We start from the raw sequence: 27,634 nt of genomic DNA on the forward strand, positions 1-27,634 counted from the left end.
TATAACTTCATAAAGTTACAAAAATCTTCAGTGAGAATATGCTTAAGGGTAATCATGTGACATTTTAGAATTTAAATGCTAGTAATTTTTCTTTTGATAACATAAACAAAATAGATATTAGAAATATGGCAGAAGTGTTAAGGATTGACTGTGTTCTGGAAGATTATATGGAAACAAAAAAAATATTCAACTCTTGCTTCCAGTTTAATGTCATACTTACATATTATTAACAAGAATTTACATATTATTACAAGAAAACAAGTTAGACAACACTTTGGAAATAGCCATATAAGTCAGTTGTTTTAGTAAATATTTATGATAAATCTGTCCCTACTATTTAGTAATCTATAGCCTTTAAAAAATTCATGAGTCTATTGAGGTAAATACTTTATTAAATACCTTAGTCAAATCTAAACATAAGGATTAAAAATAGTGACTTCCTGATAGAGGCACTGTCAATTGATTTTAACCCCTTTGTGCTAAAATTTCAGAATTCATCTTCTGAAAATGCTTAGAAATCTTCCCACTAATAAATTATTGTTGTTTATTGCAAATATTACAGCTATAGCGGTCACTGAAATTGTACAGCATAGTAGAACGTTAAGATATCCTGAGTACAAGATATATTCTCAGTCCTGAGCTAAACACACACACACACACACACACACACACACACACACACACACAGAATTTTCCAAAGCATACATAATTTGCAGATTTTATGAGTTCTAACAATTATAACTGATCTTGGACAAAATTTTTACATGAAAAAATATCTAAATTCAAAGTCAGTAGTAAACTGTATTCTATAAAGACATGAGCCCTAAACAAGTCATGTCTTATTTAAAGTTAAAATGTTACAGTAGATAAATACCAAGAGCTTTGTGAGGCTAAACATTAGCTTGTCAAGTGCAGTTATAATATAAACCCTTATTTCTTTTCATATTTGTGTTCAATGCAAAAACTTGATAGTAATGTTAAATACAGTTTCTCATCAGCAGCAGTTGAGAACTGGAATAATGAAAGAAGGCAACCAGTAAAACTCTCCAGTGTTCTAAGGACAATTTTCCATATGTCATTTTAAATGTTGCATAGAAAATATACTTTACAGCCAACCTGCCAATATTACTCATTACTGTGATTTACAGTAAATAAAATAACTGCTGAAGCTACTCTTTCTATCTAAGTGGCCCATGACAGAATTCCGAGGTTACTTTATTATGCATAGCTAAGCTTTCTCTATCTCAAACATAAGATAGCCATAGCATTATTAATTTAAATTTTGTGATGAAGTGCAAAAGCCTCAGATTTGTGGCCTTAAAAAACAAGCCCTGAATTCTCCAGCAATAAAACACACGGAACCACCACCTGGGAAGCTCAGTTTTCCTGCTCTCATTATACTTACTTTTCTTTTTTATCTACAAGCAGATGAGAACTCACCATTTGAATTATACAGAATCTGCATAGTTTCAAACTCCAAAGTTGTGTAAGTTGGGTCCAAAACTTCACTGTAATTTGCCATCTCCATGTCCAGTATCGGTTCCGATACCCTCATCATTGATTTAGATACACACATACGAGTGGCACCACAGGCCCAGAGTGTGTGATGGCTGTTGGGCTTTCAATCTGTGAGGGATAATCCAAAGTTAACTGTAACTGAGTGACTTATGTGCTACAGTGGGAGGAGCTGTAAAACTGTAAACTCCTTCAGCAGGCCATATTCTGCTTACTTCTTTTTCTTTTATGGTGTACGAAAGCAATTCATTGTGATAATGTTGGAATGCTTCATGAAATCACCTTATCTGAAGTGCTTAGTGGACTAACGTGATTTCCTAAATGGATTTCCAGTAGACAATAAATGATGTCATTAAGAGGATTAAAAATAGAAAAGAGAATACCTCTGATTTTGAACTGTCATTATAGCATCATTTCTCCCATTTAAGCGGCTGAAATCTCATGTCCCATGTTCTAAAAAAATGAGAATCACTTTACTGTTATAAATAGGGTAAGTCAAGACTGTAAGCTAACACTTAACATAAGCACTTAATAATTTCAAGTTTCCTTAGCTAACTTTATGTTGAGGAAAAACAAATTTTCAATTTGAAATGACAGGGATTTATGATATATTCCAGTAGAAGCCTGGGCATAGCCCTAATATGGCCTGAAACACATTCTCTTTAGTTATCAATCTATGAGTCAGTGTCCCTTGCATGTTTGTAAATGTTCCAAGGGCAGAACCAGTGCAGTTGCTAGTATCTTGTAGGCATTCGATAAGTAATTGTTAGACAACCACGGTGAGATGCTGGGAAGCTTGCCATGGCATGCAGCCTGAGAGCCCTTAAAAACTGCTTCAGGGAGGCCCCTTGGAAAAGATGTGCAGGAGGCTGAATACCAGTGTGCATTGAAGACAGGGTAGGAAAGAAAGCTAAATCCTCAGTCTCCATAGTGGAGAGTCAATGGAGAACACTAAAACCGAAAGTACAAGAAGCAGCATGTCACTTAAAGTCATGAGGTAATAGTGGGGGGAAAAAAAGAAAGAAAAAAGAAGGCTAAAAGAAGTGCCTCTGAGAACGATGTCCGTTTACCTTTTTTGTTTGTTTTTTGTTTTGTAGAATTCTTGGGAGAAACTTTGTAGAATTATTTAATTCTTAAATCTACGTGCTTTTATAACTTTAATAAAAATAAAAACAACAAAAAAGACAAAAATAATAATAAATAAATAAATGTTACATGAATAAGGTTTCACATATTTTTACTTCTGATGTCAGTTACATTCTAGACATTAAACTGAACATATGTAGATTTACACGTTCCCATCATCAACTTTCTCATACATAACATTTATAAAGCACACTATATCTTTTATGTGTATGTGTGACAAGAAGCATTTAGAGTGTGGGGAAATTTAGAAGATAATATTCAAAGATTATATTTTATTTCTGAGAATATGTTTATTGATTTTATCTTCCAAGAAAGAATTCCAGCCACATTTACATTATAAAGTCAGAATTTCATTTTCCACATTTGTTAACAATTACTGCAAAGTAATATTTCTTATTCAATTTCTTAACACCATAGACTTTGTGACTACTGTATCTTAGAAATTATTATATTTTTCATCAGGGAAGACTGGCCTCTTAAACTCAAAGCCATGTGAAGAAAATAGCAGAGTCATTTCAGCAGCCAGCGTCACTAAATCAAACAGGGATCACTGGAATAGTCCTCTTGCCTTTATATTCTGTAGGATTCTTAATTGTGAGGATAATATTGGGGGGATAAATTTCAGGGACTGATTTTAGAAGGTTAACTGTAGTAGTTGTTTTTGAAGGGCACAACATGAAAATCCTGTGGTTTTCATTTACATGAAGTGGTTCTCATTTGTGGTGAAGTAGCACAGACCTGTTGTGTTTCCTGTGTGAACACAAAGAGTGCATTGTGCATTGCCCACAGTCTTTCACATGCACTTTGTGACGAACCGATGCTGAGGTATGTCACCAATGGGAGTGTACCAACAGAAGGAAAAGAAGCAAAGAAAAAGGTCGAGAACCATTCATTTATAAGACTGCAAAACACTTAAGAGAAATGTGATAAAAAGAGAAATGTGGATATAGATCAGGAGAACAATGCTGTCATAGTTTTATTGGTCTACTCCATCCTGTGTCCATGGGTGGCATCACCATGGATCAGGGCACTGCACTCAAAAGTGGAAGGAGCTTTAAATTCATCTCAGCACAGATCCTCAAGTAGCCACTGGCAATTAGAGCTGGTTTTCAAGATGAAACACATTATTGTAAATTATTTTCTTCACTTTATCAAGTAAAAACTTGAGAATTTCCAGAAGATACAGAGGATTGAAATAGCAGGCATATCTCTTCAATGGGGGCAGTCTGTCTTAATGATCTTCAGATGTGGAAACTCCCACAGAATTCAGTCAGCCTCACTCTAGTGAAGGAAAGATTCTCTTTGTTTTTGTTTTGTTTTGTTTTTAATCTTCTAAGACATTACAAAGTAGAGTAGAAGTCCTCTTTTCTTAAATTCTAGAACTGGTAATTTACTGAACTAGTTAAGCAAATAAAATAATTGAAACAAAGAGTCATAAAAATGGTATATCTATACTTAATATGTATAATTGTTACTGTTTTGTTGGATAACCAAGACCTTTTATTTGAGTAAGAATCCAAATAAATGGATTTTTTCTTTTTAAATTGAAGTATATATAGAATATACATACATATATTCTTTTTCAGATTCTTTTCCATTATAGGTTATTGTAAGATATTGACTATAATTCCCTGTGCTATACAGTAGAACCTTGTTACTTACCTATGTTGTATAAAGTAGTGTGTACCTGTTAATCCCAAACTCTTAAGTTATCCTTTCCCACCCCACCCTGCTTTCCCCTTTGGTAACCATACATTTTTTTTCTATGTCTGTGAGTCTGTTTCTGTTTTGTAAATAAGTTCACTTGTATCATTTTTTAAGATTCCATATGTAAGTGATATCATAGGATGTTTGTCCTTCCCTGGCTTGCTTCACTTAGTATGATAATCTCTAGGTCTATCCATGTTGCTGCAAATGGCATTATTTCATTCTTTGTTATGGCTGAGTAATATTCCATTGTATATATGTGCCACATCTTTTTTATCCATTCATCTGTCGATGGACACTTAGTTTTCTCCCATGTCTTGGCTATTGTAAATAGTGTTGCTATGAACATTAGGGTGCATGTATCTTTTGAATTAGAGTTTTCTCTGGATATATGCCCAGGAGTGGGATTGCTGGATCACATGGTAACTATTTTTAGTTTTTTAAGGGACTTCCATACAGCTCTCCATGGCAGCCGCACCAATTTACATTGGGGATTCTTTATTATTATTATTTTTTTAATAAATCCCATACACTACCTTTGATTTCTTGTATTTTTTTTTAAGTGGAGAAAAAGTCAAAGGTATCTGTAAAGCAACTGGAATACAGAAGCCTTCTAGAATTTTATACTTTTTGAAATATATTTTAATCAACTTGCTTTTATTCACTTCCAAAGTACTTTCCTTGGTTTTTATAGGGAAATTTTTTTCTTTTAACCCTCATATTTCATTAGATTATGCAATATTTAACTAAATTATAGAGTAAAATAACAAGAATAAATGGCATTAACATGCTAGGTAAAAAAATACAAGTGATCCTTGATAACTATATAGAGTTGATGAGATGGTCAGAGGACACTGCGGCACTAATAACAATAGCCAAGGTGGAAACAATACAAATGTCCATAATGGATGAATGGATTAAAAAAAATGTGATATATAATGGAAAACTATTCAGCTTTAAAAAGGAATGAACTAGTGATACATACTACAACACGGATGAGCCTTAAAAACATTATGATAAATAGAATAAGCCCATCACAGAAATACAAATACTGCAAGATTGCACTAATATGAGAAATCTAAAATAGTCATCCTTATAGATTCAAAGAGAGGAATGGTGGTTGCCAGGGGCCAGGGGGAGGGAGAAAGGGGAAGTTACTAATTAAAAGGTTTAAAATTTTATTGAAGCAAGATGAGTAAGTTCTAAAGATCTGCCATACAACATTGTACCAGCCAACAATAATGTATAACACAACTTAAAAATTTATTAAAAAGGCAGCACTTATGTTAGATATTCTTAGCACAATAAAATCAAAAGATTTATGATGAACTGAATTACAATATGGGAAAATTATCAACCTTATTAGTAATCAGAGAAATGTATAAAAAAACAATGTTGGTTAAAAAAAAAAAAAAAGATGCCTTCTACTTAAGGAAAGTAGCCTACCCTGGAAACTAAATTAGTATCTTCTACAAAGGAAGTTGAGAACCTGAGTCAATGCAGGGAGCTGGCTAAGTAGAGATTAGATTTTTCTCTTGAATTGATTTTAACATGAGATAACTTGTTTTTTAAAATTAACTTGTATTCCTCCATAAGACAAATCCCTCCTATCTACTTTTAAAATTAATTAGGCTTCATTCAGAATATTTTTGTTTGCTTAAAGAGGAGTAAGGAAGGACAATGAGGAGGGTGAGAAAGAAAGGAAATAAAGAGATAACAAAAAAAGAAAATGTCACAGAGAAATAATTTTAGTCATGGTTACTTTGGATTTTTAATAATGCATATCATAATCAAGCAAGTATCACTCTTTAGTGTTTTGTGTTTTCCCTTTCAATAGTGATTGTGACATTTTCATAACTTAGTAACTTTGATTTTTGGAAACATGTCACTTGGCACAATTGAACAAAAGAAAATTATACCATTTAATTGTACAGTATAAAATGTAGATGTGTAAAACAGTTATGGTATTTGTTTATATATTTTCATATTAAAATTCAGGTATTTCCAGTAAAGGGACAGATGAAAAGTCCAGGGAGATTTTCATAATTGCTTCATCAAGTACTTCTTATGGATAAATTCATTAAGGCTACATTAGATTAAAAGCTTAAGTAGTCATAAGAAAAAATGTATTAATTTTATGCCTAGGTGATACAGAAATGATTGTCCTTAAATAAATGGGACTTATGTTGTTAAACCCTACCTTCAACATAATAAACTTATGAGTAATTTTAAATTTACTTCTTACTGTTTAATTGGGAGAATCATCAAATATTCATGCTACTTCCTAACACAGCAATTTGTAATAATTAACATACATTTTCTAAAATAGAGATATATAAACTTAATCTACATTCAAAAATATAAATATACATCATAAACTATGATCTACTGAAAGCTCCTTAAACAGAGGTCACTTTGCAGTATCTGTTCTGTATGCTGAACAAAATGTTATTGTTTTTTAGTGTGATCTCATGGCTTGTAGGCTAAGATATACCTTCTTACTCCTAGTTAGGTCATATACCTCAGAAAGAAAAACAACATTATTTGTAGATAAAATGTCAGTTTTAAATAGCATAACTAATGTTCTTGAAAAATGTTAAAGCAATGGTTCCTTAAACTGGCATGTGAAATATGATATTTAAATTTCTTTAGAGCAACATAACAAGAGATGAAAACAACATAGGATTTAAAGAAAACAACTCAGTTCACTATTGACTGACTATTCAAGATAATAGCAGAAACATTGCTATCTTATCTGTAAGAATATTAAGCCTGTTAAATAGTTCTATACTTTAATTAAATCATTCATTCAGAGCATGATTCAAAATAGAAAACAGGCTAGTAAAAATCAATGTTATTTTCATAAAAGAATTTTCATGAAAATAATTTGGAATATTAACATTAAAACATTTTATTTTAAAGTTTTACTTAACAAAATTTGTTCTGTAAATGTATTCCTTTGAGATTACTTTTCATTACCAAAAGTACCAAAAGTACTATACTAATCCCAAAAGTAGTTTCTTTTGTTTCCATGTTCCACTTTTTCAACTCTGAAGATTACACAAATGTGACCACTAAAAGTTTGATGAAGAATAGCAATCCAAATCAACCCAGTATACGTATGTTTTTTCTTAACATTTTTATTGGAGTATAATTGCTTTACAATGGTGTGTTACTTTCTGCTTTATAACAAAGTGAATCAGTTATACATATACATATATCCCCATATCTCTTCCCTCTTGTGTCTCCCTCCCTCCTACCTGCCCAATCCCACCCCTGTAAGTGGTAACAAAGCACTGAGCTGATCTTCCTGTGCTATGCGGCTGCTTCCCACTAGCTGTCTATTTTACACTTGGTAGTGTATATATGGACATATATACACTACCACTCTCTCACTTTGTCCCAGCTTACCCTTCCCCCTCCCCATGTCCTCAAGTCCATTCTCTAGTAGGTCTGCGACTTTATTCCCATCTTGCCCCTAGGTTCTTCATGACCATTTTCTTTTCTTTTTTTTTAGATTCCATATGTATGTGTTAGCATATGGTATTTTTCTCTTTCTTACTTACTTCACTCTGTATGACAGACTCTAGGTCCATCTACCTCACTACAAATAACTTAATTTCATTTCTTTTTATGGCTGAGTAATATTCCATTGTATATATGTGCCACATCTCCTTTATCCATTCATCTGTTGATGGACACTTAGGCTGCTTCCATGTCCTGGCTGTTGTAAATAGAGCTGCAATGAACATTGTGGTACATGACTCTTTTTGAATTATGTTTTTCTCGGGGTATATGCCCAGTAGTGGGATTGCTGGGTTGTATGGTAGTTCTAGTTTTAGTTTTTAAGGAACCTCCATACTGTTCTCCATAGTGGCTGTATCAATTTACATTCCCACCAACAGTGTATGACAGTTACCTTTTCTCCAAATCCTCTCCAGCATTTATTGTTTGTAGATTTTTTGATGATGGCCATTCTGACTGGTGTGAGATGATATCACATTGTAGTTTTGATTTGCATTTCTCTAATGATTAATGATGTTGAGCATTCTTTCATGTGTTTGTTGGCAATCTGTATATCATCTTTGGAGAAATGTCTATTTAGGTCTTCTGCCTATTTTTGGATTGGGTTGTTTGTTTTTTTGATATTGAGCTGCATGAGCTGCTTGTAAATTTTGGAGATTAATCCCTTGTCAGTTGCTTCATTTGCAAATATTTTCTCCCATTCTGAGGGTTGTCTTTTGGTCTTGTTTATGGTTTCCTTTGCTGTGCAAAAGCTTTTAAGTTTCATTGGGTCCCATTTGTTTATTTTTATTTCCATTTCTCTAGGAGGTGGGTCAAAAAGGATCTTGCTGTGATTTATGTCATAGAGTGTTCTGCCTATGTTTTCCTCTAAGAGTTTGATAGTGTCTGGCCTTACATTTAGGTCTTTAATCCATTTTGAGTTTATTTTTGTGTATGGTGTTAGGGATTATTCTAATTTCATTCTTTTACATGTAGCTGTCCAGTTTTTCCAACACCACTTATTGAAGAGGCTGTCTTTTCTCTATTGTATATTCTTGTCTCCTTTATCAAAGATAAGGTGACCATATGTGCATGGGTTTATCTCTGCAACCCAGTATATTTTTCAGTGTAAACTGGAAACCAATAAGAGGAGAACTCCACCCAATAAAATGGATTATTAATTCAAAGCAAAGGCACCTTTCATTTCTCAAAAAAAAAAGTCAATTAAAAAAATCATTATTTTCCTGGCTGCCACTGTCTTAATCATCAGCCCTTTTTCGAAATAGAAATCTTGTCTCTTATGCTTTCTACTTTCAATGAGGGAAAACAAACATATTTAAAAATTAAAACAAATCAAAATAGGCATTTTAATCTTCAAAGTAAGTTGCTATCACTGACATGCAAAGAAAGCAGTCTGAAATTGGATCTAATGACAGGATTCTATTTTCAAAGTGGTTCATAGATTCTTTCTTAAAGCACGGATTATATATCATTTTTAGACAAACAAAAATAATTTTTCCTTGTCTTTTTTCCTTCTTCAATCTAGCTGATGATCGTGCAATGACCAGCAGAACCACAAAACTCATTAGGTCATTTAAACTAAAGTCATTACCTACATTAAAAAATATACAGTATTATTTTTATTGAAATATACTCGTTTTAGAACTGGTGGAAAAAAATTAAAATTAAACTGCACGTTCATAAATTTTACTTACAAAGTTTTCTAATTCCTTTGAAATAATTATAATTATTCAATAGCTTATTGCTCAGTTCATATTGTCTTTCAACTCATGACTATACCCCAAGGAAACAATTTTACATCCCTATTTTAGATCCACCTTTTATCTGATCAATGCAAACAACTCACATCACTACTAAAAATTGCTAAATAAATAAATTGGACAGAGATACACAGCATCTTGTGAAATACCTGAATTAGTTTAGAAATGTTACTATTTTTTATAATATTTATGGTTTACCTCAGCTACTCATTTCTTTCTATATGCTCATTAAAACATCAGATTGTTATTTAAAACTAGTTATACAATAAGTGTAAAACCCTGAACTAAAGAAGAGTGAAAATGGTATCATAATTAAATCAGTTACTGTTAAGATAGACAAAAGGAGGACTGCGCAGCTGAGACCTAAATGTAACCAAGAAAACACTTTGAGTAAAAGCTTAGAGGTGATATGAGAAATCTGCATATATTAAACCTACCTTCAAGGTCAGTTGCCTCATGATTCAAAACAGACTCTCCTTTCCAGAAGATAAGGAGCTGATTAGTACTAAATTATTAACTGGAATATAGATTATACTGGTAAGGAAAATTAAAAAAAGTCTGGATATAAGCAACATGTTAGGATTCGACAGTCACTATTTCTGCATTTGGTTTTTACAATCAGTATTATCATTGTTGCCACTGCAAACTCAGCAAAGTTAGTCAGAATATTTAAGATTGTTGTGGCACTCTGATACCAAAGATGCTGTATTATGCAAAATAAAGGGAAGAAAGTTATCAGTTTGAGCCAGTACCTATCTCAAATATGTTCTAAAGTGGTATAATGTTTAATAAAAATAGCAGCAGTTCTACTATGCTGAGTGCACTGACTTGAACATTTTGAATAAATGTATTATAATGACCATAAACTTTTGCATCTGGGAGACCAATGCATACATACATACACATATACACACATAAGAGTTATGGTTTCTTCATTTTAAAAATGTAGTAGTAGATTATACACACAGTCATATCGTCAAGAACAGCTCAACATTCCTCCTTAAAGCTTTCTTACATACACAGGGAGAACAAAATAATTGTTGTTCTCCCTGTGTATGTAATAATGTGATAATTGATTTATTTTATTATTTTATTTATTTGGCCGAGTTGGGTCTTCCTTGCTGCGCGTGGGCTTTCTCTAGTTGCGGCAAGCGGGGGCTACTCTTCCTTGCGGTGCACGGGCTTTTCATTGCTGTGTCTTCTCTTGCTGTGGAGCACGGGCTCTAGGCGCGCGGGCTTCAGTAGTTGCAGCACGTGGCTCAGTTTTTGTGGCACACGGGTCCTAGAGCACAGGTTCAGTAGTTGTAGCTCACGGGCTTAGCTGCTCTGCAGCATGTGGGATCTTCCCGGACCGTGGATTGAACCCGTGTCCCCTGCAGTGGCAGGTGGATTCTTAACCACTGTGCCACCAGGGAAGTCTCTGTGATAACTGATTTAGATGAAACTAATTAAGATTTGCATCTCTATTTAATATAGTTAGGTATTTGGTCAACTCAACTGAAATGTTAAATATTTCACCACAATTTATGTAAATTTCTTTTTAAAAAACGCAATATTCGTTGGTTTTTTGAAAATACCATAATGAAGTATGTCTTTTGGATTAAGAATATAGACGATTAAAATGATATTAATAGCAAACAAATATTAATTTAATTTGAGCCAAATGTCACAGGTAAGGTCATGGCTTTTGCCAAAGTGCTAAGTTTCAAAATTAAAGTATCAGAAGCTATCACCACTATCAAGTAAGCAATTTGGAATTGCTTAATGTGTAACATACATTAGGTCAGTGATTCACAAATTCTGCTGCACGTTAGAATCATCTGGAGAACTTTTAAAGATCCCAAGGCCCAAGTTGCATCAGATACCAATTACATTAGAATGTCTGAGGTGGTAGTCAGGTATCAGTGTTTTTAAAATTCTTTAGGAGATTCCAAAGTGCTGAAAATTTGGGAAACCATTGCTTTAAGCTGCTAAGTTCTAGAAAGGCAAAGATTTTATATTTTCTATTTATTATTGTGTCTTTAGGGCCTAGAATAGTGTCTTCCACATGGTAAACATTCCACAGATACTTATTGAATGTGTGAATAAAATATATATGCAAATAATTAACTTTGACAGAGCATAGCATTAATATTGAGCACAGAAGTAAATTTTGTATGTAACGTACTTTTCCAGTGACTGAGTATTTCTACATGAACAAATAGAGAAATTTCCTGCCCTCATGAAACTTACAATAAAATAATAATAATAATTTATTTCTCTATAAAGAGGTGGATAATTGAACCATTGTGTTTCCATTGGATTCACAAAGCTGAATTGAGAAATTCACTGTCTTATACATTTAGACCTTGAAACAGCAAACTTACTGGTATGTAGGTAGATAGAAAGAGGTGTAAACCCTCCTTAGTCTCTGATTCCTCAATGTCTGCTTTAATTCACATTGTTCTTTATTTTTAGGTATTTCAGTAGGAAGTTGCTGCAAACACTGTGTTAACAAATATGGAACTTTTGCTCCTAGGGGAAACACAGGGTGACCTTCCTGTGAGCTTCTGGTCACAACATTGTCATCAATGGATCAATTCATAAACTTGTTTTACGTGGGTTTCTGTTTAAAGACCCCTTATTTAATATCTATATTGTTGATTCATTACCATTGAACTCATTGTCAGCAACATTATAACTCATGCCTGAATGACGCTTATCTAACACACATAGTTTCTCTGTAAGGCAAATCATAGCCTTCAGCAATTAGGAACACTAGACAGTACTACCTTTGGGGTCATTTTAAACAGAAAAATCACCAACAAAAAGCACAAAAATGAGGGAAACATGGCACTAAATATGTTGTGAAAAGAACACTTGTTTACAGAACAGAGCTGAAACAAAAAGGCTGTGTTGTCTTATTTGACCTCAACTGGGAACGCCATCATCTAGCAACTCAAACTTTTCATTACGCGGCACTGCAAAAGTGTTTCAAGTATTGATATTGGGGTTAGAAATAAATTTTAGCAAGTAGTCAAATTCACAAACATGGAATCTGCGAATAATGAGGATCCACTGTATATACATATATGCATTATTACTGAGGTTTCCAATATGCAATAAACAGAAAGTTATTCATTGGCTGTATAACGTTAATTTTATTTTGAGGCAAAATAAAATCTTTTGGAGAATTACAAAGTCCTTTGTAGTCTATTTTTTAAATTCCTGTGTCAACCTGTTAAGGCACTACCAACCTTTAAAAAAGTTATGTGAATATATTTTTATGCCTAATATTTGTTTTAAATGTAAAGAAAAACATTGATATATATTAATAAACCCATTCCTTTTAAGTCTGTCCGTTTATGTTGAACCAGCCTCTAAATGTTTACCTTTATTTTTTGTTACAGGAAACTAAATAAGTTTTCAGTTCCAGGGCCCTAAAAGTAAAAACTCTATTTCCAAATCTTTTATTAAAAAACAAAACAAAACCAAAAAACCCTTCAGCTGGTAATTTCACTATGATTTTAGGTTATGATAGTAAATGAAATGCTTGTTCAGCCAAGCACTGTCACATTCACATTAATTAGGTCAATTTAATTTTTCAGTGATAAATATTCATTATAACAGATATGTTTTTCTAACTGTTCTCCTTTCAGTTATAGAAGAAAGAGAAAAGAAAAGAATGACAACTTAGGTCGGAAACATGAACCTCTGGAAAAGTTTAGGTAAGACATGAATATGCAGAATTTAAATAAATTCAATATGTATTTGTATCAAAATGCAAAAATATGTTTTACTTAAGTGTTAAGAGCTTATCAGAATAATTTTATAGTGTTACTACTATTTACAAAATGAAATGAGTAAAAATTAATACCAAGTAGAAAAAAAAACAGTATGGTAAAAATTTGTATGGTAGCCAATCTATTTTTCATGGAAATGAAGCTTATACAATTTTGAGGGCTCTTGAAGAATAACAAATTGCTAGAAACACATTGCCCTAACCAGGACCTTAGGAGAGGCTCAGACAACTGATGAGTCTTGAAATTTAAGTTTCATTAGCTTCACTTGAAATCTACCTCTGACTTACCAAATATAAACCAATATAAACCAATACTGGTTTTATTTAAAATTATATAATCCTGATTTCATCTTTACCTGTGTGACACCCTCCCCATTTTTCCTCATTCTTCTCATAGATGTTCATTCTTTAGCTTGCTGCTATTTTCTTTTCCTTTGGAATCTCATGCATTTAAAATTACTATCACTATTTAGAAATATGAATCCAAATTTTTATTGCAGTGATTACTCCATTGCAAAATATAATTTTATATCCCCAATTTTTGATTAATCCTTTTCTCTCTGGAATGCATTTTTGTCACATACAGTAAAACTTTGCTGCAATAATGTAAGTAGGGACCAAAAATATACAGAATTATTTGTTTCTGATCAGTTATAATCAAACTAAGTGTTAATGAAATGTCTTGGTAATCTTTTTTACTAAATTTCACACTCTCTCTTTATTATGGACTTTAGAAAGATTTTTAAAAAACTCATTGAATCTCTTTACCCTAAAATATTTGCAATAGTTCACTAATTACATCCGCATGCTTACATTCTACTGTATACCAGCTTCCTGGTACATTCAACATACCCAAACTAAGAAGACTCACATAGATACTCTCCACTTTTTCATTTATTGTTCATTGTTATAGTCCAAAATATTGGAACGATTAGTTTATCATACATCTAGCAGGGAGGTCAATGTGTTTGTATGAATGAGGAAAGAAGAAAATGAAATAAAGGATTAAAATTTTTTCTACATAAAGACCTCATTGCAGCAATGGGGGCTACTTAGAGAGCTTATGTGATAATGATAGAGATATAATGTACAAATGCCTTGATTCTAGAAGTCAAATTAGCATCTAGGAAAAGCATGAAGGAGAAGAAATTCATTATCCTGTGGCTTCAAGGACTATTCCTTTGTGTTATCTACAGAGAGCTGAGATTCAAAACAAGCCTTTCTGGTTCCAAAGTCTTTGCTTCTTCTCTTATGCCCTCTATTTGCTGGTATGCTTCAATTCACTTTGTCAAGATACTGAAAGACAAGTAACCAAATTCTAGTGAAAGTATTTCCATTATATAGGCATGACATAGTTCCAGCTTTATATTAACTTATATGAAATATCACTTCACCAAAATTTAAGTGGCATATTAAGAAAATCATCAAGCTATAGCAGTGGTTCTCAGTGAAGGGTAATTTCCCCTCAGGGTGGAAATTTGCAAATGTCTGGAGACCTCTTCGGTTGTGACAACTTAGAGACAGCAGTGATGCTGATATACAGTGAGTACAGGCCAGGATTGCTGCAAACATCTTACAACAACAGAGTGATTGCTCACAGCAAAGAATTAAATATGTCAAATGTTAATAATGCTCAGGTTGAGAAAACTTGACCTACGTATGGTAGACCTAGGTCATGTGTCCTCATTTAAAATTCAACATATTTTAAATGAGAATCAATTGTGAAAATATGTTCATGCTTTTTGAAAATTGTAAGGCTCAACTGTGATAACATGCTTCAGCCTTTTGGATATTATAAAGAAAGGATTAATCTCTATTTACTTAAACCTTTATTTATTGAAATATTATAAAATAAATGTTCTTACAAATATATTCTGATATAATCTAAGCTACATAGACACAACCTCTTATATACTTCATCATAACCCCAGTATCTCCACAGTCAAGTAGTATTATGCACATTAAAAAAAGTTTGTTTAATTAATGAACTAATATACTAGCATAACAATTGCAATTCCTGGGCAGAATCTTCTACCCAGGTTTAAAATGAAATGAGTAAAAATGAATACCAAGTAGAAAAAAACTATATGGTAAAACTGTATGGTAATCAATCTATTTTTCATGGAAATGAAGCTTATAAAGTATAGCATTTTTTTTGAAAAGAGTTCATTTTAATAACTCCAAAGTTAATTTTAATAGCTATAAAACTTAAGAAATATTTGTTATTTCAACAGCTTTAAAATTTGATCTGATCATTACCAAATATTTATACTTTTGGATTTGAGTATGTTTTACTGTTATTTCTTATGTTATTTTCCATTGAAAATTATCCATATATAAAATATTTTATTTATATTATATCCTGCTTGAGATAATACTTTAAGAGTTAGATAACAGTAAATTTAAATGAAGCAAACTCAGCATTCTTTACATTTAACATTCCATATGTTAGTACTTCACTCTTGTTCCAATTTATTTATACAACAATTTACCTAAGATACTATCAAAATATTTTTTAAATTACAATCTGTTTATTAAAAAGACTCACTTTATGTTATTTGTAAAAGTCAGCTACTTTTATAGGAAAATAAATTCTGTTAGGCAGAAAAATAAACAAGAAAAGATATTCGGCAGACAAAATAAGCAAAAAGACACAGTAGAAGAGGAAAAAGGAACACAAATTTAGAGCACTAAGCGAAAGTAAAGTCATCATTTAAAAATTTACTAAGACTTAAAAACTTCTACTGTTATATTTGTGTGACTTCCATTAGAGGAATAGATAGTCCTGAAATCATAATGGTGGAAGGAGTTTCTTACATAATTTGACTTTGATTATTTCTTATATAACTAGTACTAATTGAGCTCTTTATATATTCCAGGCACTCTGCTAAGCTGTTTATTACCCTATTTACTATCCTATTGTACTATTTATTTATATCTATCAATTACAAATATTTAATACTATTTATCATACTACCATTATAATCCTTATTATACTATTACTAGATTATTATATTATTGTACTACTTACTATATCTTTACATATACTATTTGTTATTTATTTTATTATACTATTTACTAAGTCTTTAAACTATCCAAACAACTATAAAATGTAGGTACTATTACTTTTCATGTTTCACAAAAAAGGAGACCAGAGACATTAAATTATCTCATTGATTCATTTATTCAACAACAAAAAAATGGAAAGACACATTGATGTCTAAGGAGGAATAAAAAATAAGCCAATAGAGGAAGTAAAATGAAATCATAAAAGATGGCCAATTTAGCACAGAGAAGACAGGAAGAGAAAAAAAAAGACAAAAAACATAAATGGAACAAATAGAAAATAACTAGAAAAATGGTAGATTTTAATACAGTTGTATCAATAATCACTTTAAATATAAATGGCCTAAACATACCAGCTATAATACAGAGACTGTCGGATTGAATAAGAAAGTAAAATACAACTATATGCTGTCTACAGGAAACCTACTTAAAATATAACAACATAAATAGGTTACAGGTTAGAAAAAAGACAAATGGTATATTATGCAATTACTAAGTAAAATAAAACTGTATTAATTTCAGACAAAGAGACTTCAGAACAAGGAATATTATCAGGGATAAAGAAGGCCTTTATATAACAATAAAAGGGTCATTCTTACTAAGACATAACAATCTTAAATATATATGCACTTAAAAATCTCCAAAAACGTAAGGCAAAATTCATAAATCTGAATAAAGCAATAGCTAAATCCACAACAGCACTCCTCTCTCTGTAATTGGTTGAACAAAGGGCATCAACTTAATAAAACACAGATGACTTAAACAACACAATCAACAAACTCTACCTAATTGAATTTATTGAATACTCCATCCAACCCCAGTGGAAAACACATTCTTTTCAAGTGCACATGGAATATTCACCAAGATGGAAAATATTCTGGATCACAAAATAAACTTTAACACATGTAGAGAGTAGAAATCATACAAAGTATGCTTTAGAAACATAACAGAATTAAACTAGAAATCAATAATAGAAAGATACTCAGAAAGAATCCTTTAATGTTGGAAATTAAGCAACACCCCTAAATAACCCATAAGTCCAAGAAGAAGACTTTATGAAAGAAAATTTTTTGAGCTAAATAAATACAACATATCAAAACTGTGGGATGAAACTAAAGCAGAACTTAGAGGAAATTATATAATATTAAGTGCATATATTAGAAAAGAAGAAAAATTTAAAATCAGTAACCTAAGTCTCCATTTAGGTAGAAACTGAAAACCATAGAAAAAAGACCAAAGTCCAAACAAAAAAAGCAGTGAAATAAGAAGTGTGCATGAAGTCATTCATTCAGCTAATAAGCTAATAGATTCAGGCAGTATGTCTCCAGAATTTACATGCTTAACTAGGACTGGAACACTGAAAAGACTAGTAAGCAAAGTAATATATAGACATTGATAAGCATGAACGAAGATAAATAACTAAAGTAATAATCAGCAATAACATTTAAATTAAGGAGGAAGTGATTCTTAAAGAATTTTAAAGGCTTATGTTATTTAGATGACAGATGTAGATATTAATTTCAAGCTTAAGTACAGTAAACAAGTTAACATTTTAATTTAGTAAGTAAAATAATATAAATATAATATTTAGTTTAAAGAGAGCAAAGGCTAAAAAAGTGGAGAAAAAAATAGAAGAGAAAGTAACTGATCAAAAAGAAAGCAGAAATATCGCTTCTCGGCCTTTTGGCTAAGATCAAGTGTAAAAAGAATGCAGAAATAATTTGGAAAAAAAGAATAAACAAATCACAAAATACAATGACATGTACTGATTGATATATGTAATCATTATAAATGTCACAGTCATTTAGAGAAAATCCAGAAGTTGATAAATTTTCTAAAGTAAAACAATAGTAACAACATCTTGCTTTAGGCTATTTAAAAGGGGAAACACTAATCATAGAAAATTTGAAAGTGAAAGAATGAAAAAAATATACTAAGCCAACACAAACAAAAGAGAGGGCTATGCTAATATTAGATAAAAGGAACTTCAAGAAAAAAAGCATTATGAAGATGAACGAGGACAGTATGTAATAGGAAAATGCTACAATTCAACAGGAATATGTAAAATTTCTAAGCTTACATAGAGTTAATGGCATAGACTTGAACATATAAGGCAAAAAGGAGCAAAAATCGATAAAAAGACAAATCAGTGCTATTATTAAAATATTTTATGCATATCTTTTTGCAACTGATAGATGAAGCAGGAAAAATTTAACAAACTAATTGAATGAACATACATATACAGACATTATCATCCAACAATTAAAAATATGTGTACTTGTCAATCATTCATGAATGTTTATAAAATCTGACCACAGAAAAAGTATCAAAATAAAAATAAAAAGTAATATTAAATAGATCATATTCCCTGAAAAATATGTAATAAAATTAGATATAAGAATCATAGAAATAATAAAAAACACACTTTATATCAGAAATTTTAAAAATATTCTAAATAACTCAGGATTTGAGTTTGATATTATGAAGCAAAGTAGGGGGGAAAACCTACTTTGTGTGAAACTAAGCTATAGTCAGAGGAAAGTTTAGACTTTTGGTGTCCAATTTAAAAAGTCAGAAAACAAGCAGCAGAAAAAAATATATAATAAATATGAAATAGTGAAAAGAAACATCCATTATTGAAATAAAGCAAAGGTTAAACAAAGAGGTTCTATGTCATCAATTGTTTTTTGAGTAGATAATAAGTTGGAAATAAACATCTGGCAAGTCTTATGAAGAAAAAAGAGAAAACACACAAAGAATATTAGGAATTACAAAACCAACAAAGCAGTTACATCAGATATTTTAAAATAATATGTGAACATTATGAACAACTTGATGGCATTGATTACAAAATCTAGACCATATGGGCATTTTCCTAGACAAATTTATCTTACTAAATTTGATCAGAAGAAATAGAAAATCTGAATGAAGTCATTACTATCTTAAAAATTATATTGATTTATTAAAATTTACCAATAACAAAATTTCAGGCCCAGCAAGTTTTATAAGCAAATTATATCAGACACTTACAAAGCACACAAACTCAATCTTTTATACACTATTTTACAGCATAAACCAAAAATCTCTACTAATACGTTCTTAATTCTGAAATCAGGCAAGGACAGGTTAGAAGATACAATTCTTAAATAAAAATTAGCAAATTAAATCCAGCAATGTATAAAAATATAATAAAATATGACCAAGTTGGATACATTGTAGGAATGTTTGGATGGTTTAATATTTAAAAATCTATTGATGTAATCCTAATTTAACTTAAAGATTAAATTAATAAAGATGCTAATGTAAAGTGGAGTCATTTGATAATATTCAATATCCATTCACAATAAAAACTCTTAGCAAACTACAAATGCTAGTGAACTTTTAAAATAAAAAATCACATCAAACATTATTCTTAACAGTTACTGATTAAGATCATTGCTTTTAAACTCAAGAAAGAGATGAGATGGCAACTAGCATTGCTTTTATTCAATCTTGTACTAGAGGCCCTAACCAGAAGAGGAGTATAAGAAAAAAATCCATAAAAAATTCCAATCAAGTTAATTGTTCAAATAGAAAATGCAAAAGAATTTACAAGTACATTATTACTATTAATACAATCATTCAAACAGTCTGCATATACAAGTATCAATTGCATATGCTATACTGGCAACAAACTGATAAAAAATACTGGGTTTTTTTTTTAAAAGAAAAAAAAAAAACAACTCCCATGCACCAGAGGAACAAAAAAGTTAATGTACTTAGAAATGATGAAGAACATTATAAAACTTTATTGAAACTCATTAACATCAACTTAAATAAATGGAGACATATACCATGTTCTTGGATATCAACACTGCTCAAGTTAATCTACAACTTTAACTCAACCTTTAACCCATAGCCAGTGGTGTTTTCATTGTATTTGAACAAGTGATTGCATAATAGATGTAGAAGAGGAAACAGCCCATGCAATCCCAGATAATTCTGAAGAAGAACAGCAGAAAGGACTTCTCCAATTAGACATAAAGGCACACTTGCATATTATGAAGGGAGTGTGATATCATTATAGAGATCGTCAATATACAAGGAGAACAGAATAAAGCACTGAAAATAGAGCTATATCTGGCTGAGAAGTTGATATCTGAATGCCATTCTAGGCCAATGGGTAAATGACGGATTAATTAATAAATGATCCTAAGACAACTGATTATACCTATAGAAATCATACAGTCAAATCCTTAACACAAAAGATACATAAAGTAGATAAATGATTTAAATATAAAAAGTAAATCTTTTAGAAAAAATAATTATATCAAATATATTTATTGTGCCAGTAGAGGAAATGGAATAATAATAAAAGATTAAAAAAGCATGAAGAAAATATAAATACATCTGATTACATTAAATAAAAAAAACTTTTGATTTGTTTTTGTTTTATAATATCAAAAGATACCATAAGCAAAATGAAAAGACGAAGTGCTAACTGGATGAAACATTAAGCAGCAATATAAAATGGTGATTACAAGAAAATGTAAGAATACTGTGATAAAATTTTAATTTCAAAATTATTTTTAGTTACATAGCCTTCAACTATATAAAACACACACAAATACACACACATAGATAGATGATAGATCTGTAGTCAGATGAGAAAGAGGAAAAGAGAGAAACAGAGACATAGAAAGAGAAAGAGATTCATCTATGGGCCATATCTATAACTTTTATCTTGCCACCATTTCCAAATGAATCATGATAATGCCTGTCAATATATCAGTGTCCTATGATATCACTATATGATAGGCATTAGAATGCTCAGATTTCTCACCCTCACCCTCAATTGCTGAATTTCTTTTAGTCTACCCAATCCTGACTTAATACCTCCACTTAACCTCAGGTCCCCTGTCAGTCAAATCTTAGAGTCACAGCACCAGATGTGGATCCCAGAGTGACTCCCAAACTTCTGCACTTTTTACCACTTTCTCATGTTGGTTCAGTCCTTGGCTCTTCACAGTGAAAACTTCCTCATTACACAGAACTCACTAGAACTGAGAATAAGACCCTAAAATGCTAGCTACAAATATCTCATTCTGCTTCTCTTGTGATGCCTTCTCAGCTGATTTATATGTTGAGTAGATTCCTGTAAGTATGTCTGCCTCCATGGTACCTTGTAATCACTCTCTAAATGAGACAATATACTCTTTATGAATTTTCTATTTGTGTATCTTCTCAACTGGACTTTTAGCCCTATAGTCACTTCTACTCAGTTCTCTTTGTGAGATTTTTGCTTTTTAGCTGTCAATTCTTACACTCATAAGTTTGGCAATCTCATCTTCTCTCACATAATTGCAATTATGTATATATGAATAATTTCCATGTATGTATATATATATATATATATATATATATATATATATATACACACACACACATATATAAACATCCAGAAATATGTATAGATATAGAATAGGGTTAGGTATAGAGAAAGAGAGAGACAGATAGGGAGAAACAGAGATATTGCTAGGCTAACCCAGACCCACTCATCTACCACTATCTTTGTATCTCAAACTTAACATGTCCTAAATGGAAATTATCTCCTTCATAACCTTCCTACTACACTCCTGAGTCAAATCTAATTCTCCAGCACTCTCTTACTCTATATTGGCACCATCATCAGCCCAGAAGACCAACATCACCAGCCCAGAAGACCAACATCACCAGCCCAGAAGACCAACATAAAATCCTAAACTTTATTAAATTCTCCCTCTCTCCCATCTACACAATAATCAATTCCTGCCACACTGACTTCACTTTTATCCTTTTTCAAAATGAGGACTTTATTCTGTTTACCATGTTAAAATTAACTTTAGAATCATTTTGACAAGTTTTGCCCAAACTATAAATTAATTCAAAAGCTTCTGAATTATTAACATATGTTAGTTTTCTTACTCAGGAACCTGGTAATGCCATTTATTCCTTTTTATGTTTTCTTCAGATCACTTAATAAGCTTATAATTGTCTTAAACTTGACACACCTCTGCATACAATTTTTTCCAAACACCATGTATTTTTAAAAACACATGACTAAATTTTGATGGAATTAGTTAATACTTTTTGAGTCAGTTTCGTAACTTTATTATAAATATTAGTTTTGCAAAATATATTCTCTGTAAAAAGAATAATGATGCTTATCATCACCATTTCTCTTGCACACTTAATTATAAAAGTCATGTAAGCTTGATTGAAAAAAACCAAAATTTACAGAGTAAATAAATGACAATTTGAAAGTCAATTCTCCCTCTTCCCAGTGTCACTCCCCAGAAATAGGGATATAGAGATAGAGATTGTAATAAAATAGGTAGGAAGGTAAATAGATAGGTTATATAAAAAATAGATAACTATCTATCTATAATTCCTATATATAATCTATATATAAATACACAAAATATATGTTTCATAAATGCTCACACATATACACATATACATGTAAAATTTTCTATACACATAAACTTTTCAAATGGCTATAGAAATTTTCAGCCCAAATAAAATTGTAGTGTTCAACCATCAGGACATGAATATTATTCTACCTTTATACATGGAGATAGGTCTCATTTCTAGTCACTGCAAAAAAGGATTTTTTTTATTATTATTATTTTTTTGTCAAAAGACATTTCAGTGGTTTCCACCTAGGTCACAAGAATTTGGAAGGGGAAAGTAATCCTTATAGAGTACATTTTGGTTTTATATGGGAGAAGAAAAATGGAATTTAGGAGAAGCCAGTGCATAAACAGCATATTCAAAAAATATTTAGGAACTATAATTAAGTGGTAGTGAGCCAGTTCAATCATGGAATCTACAGCTTTGAATTACAAAGAAGGTTAAAGAGAATGATATTCTAGTAATCAAGATATACACTACCTTGTAGGAATTAAGGAATACGAGAATGAGGTTGTTTGTTAATTATTTTCTCTGATTAGGTTACCTATTTCTCCTCATGTGCATTTAAATATTAATCAGAGATTCACTTTAGCACAAGATTATTCAAAAAGATAAAATGAGGGAAGAGTTCAAGTATAAGATAAACAGCCATTTAAACGGAGATAAGAGTTACCTGCTTACTAAGCTTAGAATTTAATAATTATGAAAGCTGCTTGTAAATTTTATGATCGATTTCATTTTTGCTATCTTATAAACTGAACTTTTATGTTAGTAAAATTAGTTTAGTGTTTGGCTTTCAAACTCAAATTCTTATAAAAATCACTAAATCTTTTACTTTCAGACCTCTGTTACTTAAATTTTAGGATACACAGTTTCTAATACACTAGAAGATTGGTATGCAGTGGTAGAAAGAAAACGTACAATTCTCTGTGATAAATGTCTGATCTTAAATTACTTACATAATCACTTTTAAAAGCACATCCAGGTTTTTAAAATGCAAAACACTTTCATTTTCATTAAGAGAGAAAAATCACTAAACTAACCAATTTTAAAAGGGCAATTTTACCACCAAGGATCTTAAAATCTGGAGATGTCTTTCCTAATTAAAAAAATTAATTAGAGTGGATGTGTTAGTTATTACAAACAGATGTCAAGGGTCATTCCACTTAAATCACTGAGTAGTAAGCAGAGTTAATTATTCAGAGTCCATGTATGTACAAAATATTTAAAATGCAACAGCGAGTTAAATGGATTCATCACATTCTTTCTTAGATGATTTTTTAAACTAGATGGAAAAGTGGCAAGAATTCACAAATATATATATTTGCAACTCTTGTATTATGTACTTTTTATAACTTGTATTAAGGAGCTTGCAATATAACTATCTCTAGCATAAAGCACATTTGTATTTGTTTATGAGACAGGACAGTGAAACTGACTCAAAAAGACTACAAGACAAATGTTCTTACATATTTTGCCTTATCTTTGTCCATATTTTAGTAAGTGAATATATTTCAAAACATTGGGGTTTTGAGTTTCAAACTTTTGAAACCTTTGTACTGTTTATCTTGTGCTGGAAAAGGATTAAAGAATGAGATTGGGAGAAAATACAACTCAGTGTAGACCACAGACAATCTTACATGCATCTGGGAATTCCAAAGGTGTACTTGCAGGCAAGAAATGCATTGTATTAATGAATGAGTAGGCACAGCCAGTATGGAATTTACAGATGTCTCAGGCTAATGCTTCATTTGCGGTTGAGGAAGCAAAGAGGTTAAATGACTTGTCAAAGGTTCACCAACAAGTCAGCAGAAGAATTGGGTTTACAAATCAGTAACTAAATCAAATATTTAGTGGGTAAAAATCCGTACCCACACTCAAAAACTAACATATTTTTAGAGAATGTCAGCATAGAAAAACAGAGACCTTCTTCTCTCTAAACACTAATAAACTACTGATAAAATCTTCTGAAAAGAAAAAAAAAATTTCTTAGTGATAGTCATAAGAAGTGTTAAGAGGTGACTACATCCCAGATTCTGGTAGAAATTTCTATAATTACCTACATGAGTGAGGGGAATTAAGAAATATCTACCCTCCTTTCCACTCATAGACCACCAAATATAATAGGTATAATTCAAAATCACAAATTCTAGAGTCAGACAGGTAAGAAGATCAAACTAGTTTCCACAATTAATAATTCACGTTATAAGATCCCAGAGTACCTATATATAAGTAATAAGAGATCATTTTAATTTGTACTAAAACCATCAAGAATCTAATAAATCATCATAAGTGGAACATAAATATACAATTTAGACAAAGGAAAATAAAAATAGAATACCAACCTATGAGAAAATATCCAAATTTGGTAATAATCAAAGGACATTAATCTTAAAACATAATGTTATGCCTAGCAAATTGGTTTATTTTGTAAATGACATTATATGCTGCAGATAACTTACATCACTCATACAATGCTGATAACATATAAACTGCCCTCCCCTAAGTGTATATATGTATATATATGAATATGTATAAATCAAGAGATATTAAAATGCTTATAACATTTGGCCTAGTAATACTAGTTCTAAGAAGGTATTTTTCTTGAGATTGAATAAGCAGAGAGGCACTTGGTATTAAAAGCAGAAATACTATTGTTTAATATAAATGGTAAAACTCTGTTTTCTTTCCTGATCATGCCCAGAATTTTACTGGCTTTTAGGATTATGAAGGCAACTTTAGGCTTGTGTATTCCCAAAATCATCTACAATGATTCCTAGGTCCTTAGAACACCTAGAACTTTGTGTTTACTGACTTTAAACTAGTTCCCATCTATAGCAAAGGATTATAACTTATGATGACATAATTTTCTCATATGTGGCACACTCCCACTGGCACGCCCAGAGTTGTCAATAATTCTCTGCATTATGGCTGAGAGTAACTCCATCCTTTTCCTACTCAAAAAATCATTTCATAATTCGAGAGAGAGAGTTTTTATAGGCATAGCGCTGATTCAATTCTAACATAAAAGAAACAATCCTCACACTTTGATAAAGTATTATAAGAAACAAATTACAATACACATAACATTGATTGTCACACATCAGCTTGTCATGGCACCGTGTACAGGAAGCTCCTCTGATCTAGACCAGCAGCAATTGTAAGAATATCTTGACAACATCTGTCATTGGAAGCCAAAAACTGTACGTTGAATTTTCTTGACCTACTATTACTATTATAACAAAAATAATATATGGCATTTATTAGATGATTACTCTTTGTCAGGCCCTATGTTAGTTTACATACTTTATCTTATTTAACACTTACAATAGCTCTGTAGGTGACCACCATTTTAATCTTTATTTTATAGAGAGGAAAATGGTGCTTAGAGAGCATAAGTAATTGCCCAAAATACAGTAAGCGATAAAATCAAACACAAATATAGGGCTATCTAATGTTCTCATAACCAGTGCTTTTTTTTTTTTTAACCACAGGAAATTTCTTCAGATATTGAGAATTATTTGCCTAAGAAGTCTTCTATATGGAAAGTAATCTCCTTCTCCCTCCAGATTCCAAATTGCCCTTCCTAGTGGCACCACGACTATTTTGGAGTTATTACGCGTTTGTGCAGAGAAAGTCTATACATGAAAAAACTGTATGTGTGTAAGTGTGTCTGTGTACTTTTTAAATACAAATAAATCAAAATCTACATTATGTCCTTCAAATGTCTTTGTTTGCTTGAGAATCTACCCAGGAAATGTTTCCATATCATCATATATATTGGGCAATCACTCTCTCAATAGACAGTTAAGTTGTCTACAGGCGTTTGCTCTTACAGACAATATTATGAATAGTCTGCAAACATCTTTGCCAACAGTGTATGAGTCTTTCTAGAGACAGTATCCCTGAGTCAACAGGTACGAATATTTTTTTCTTTTTGAGAGATAGGGTCAAATTACTTCAAAGTTATTGTAATAATTTACATATACACCAACACTATATGGCAATAAAATGCCTGTTTTCCCACAACCTCATCAAGACCAAATATTAACAGAAATTTTTATTTTGGCTAAAATGAAGAGTAGAAATATTACATTGTTGTTTATACTTCCATTTCTTTAATTATTTGTATAGACCAGGCACTTTACCATATGTTTAAAAGTTTATTTTTTTCTTTGAGCTACATGCAAATATCCTTTTGCCTATAAAGCTGATTGCTACTTTCTTGATTAATAAATGCTCTTTATATATTAAAATTAATATTCATCTAAAATATGTTATAAACTACCATTTCTGTCATGCAGAGTTTTTAAAAAATTTCACATAGTCAAATTTTATTATTTGTTGTATTGTATACTTTAGTGTGTTTACTGTATAGAGGTATTCTCACTAGAATTAGAGAAAAAATATTCTTACAAATTTTACAGCTAATATTTTACATTTAAAAATGTATTTCATCTGAGATAAACAACAAGGTCTTATTTTATAGCACAGAGAAATATATTCAATATCCTATGATATACCATAATGGAAAAGAATATTTAAAAAAAAGAATATATATATGTATAATTGAATCACTTTGTTGGTATAGCAGAAATTAACACAACTTTGTAAATCAACTACACTTCGGTAAAATGTGTAGTTCCCAGCCTCAAAGCCTATGTCCGTTTGAGAGTTTACAAGTCCCCCAAGTGCTCTCTTC

The 27,634-nt window shown here is 31.3% G+C and overlaps 1 protein-coding gene across 2 annotated transcripts in view; it reads right to left on the reverse strand.

Annotated features, from left to right (window-relative positions):
* Window positions 1-27,634, reverse strand: part of HNF4G (hepatocyte nuclear factor 4 gamma) — a 125,744-nt gene that overhangs the window by 22,331 nt on the left and 75,779 nt on the right. The window contains exon 1 of one of the 2 annotated variants that reach the window (XM_029222892.1): window positions 1,441-1,625. The exons of the other annotated variant lie outside the window; for it this stretch is intronic. Coding sequence (XP_029078725.1) covers window positions 1,441-1,576 — 136 coding nt within the window. The 5' untranslated portion in view covers window positions 1,577-1,625. Of the gene's footprint in view, window positions 1-1,440; window positions 1,626-27,634 lie in introns of those variants that run through there. 2 annotated transcript variants of the gene reach the window in all.

The sequence above is a fragment of the Monodon monoceros genome, unplaced genomic scaffold (genome assembly GCF_005190385.1).
Source record: "Monodon monoceros isolate NGI ecotype Baffin Bay Population unplaced genomic scaffold, NGI_Narwhal_1 Super_Scaffold_14, whole genome shotgun sequence".
NCBI classification, from domain to species: Eukaryota; Metazoa; Chordata; class Mammalia; order Artiodactyla; family Monodontidae; genus Monodon; species Monodon monoceros.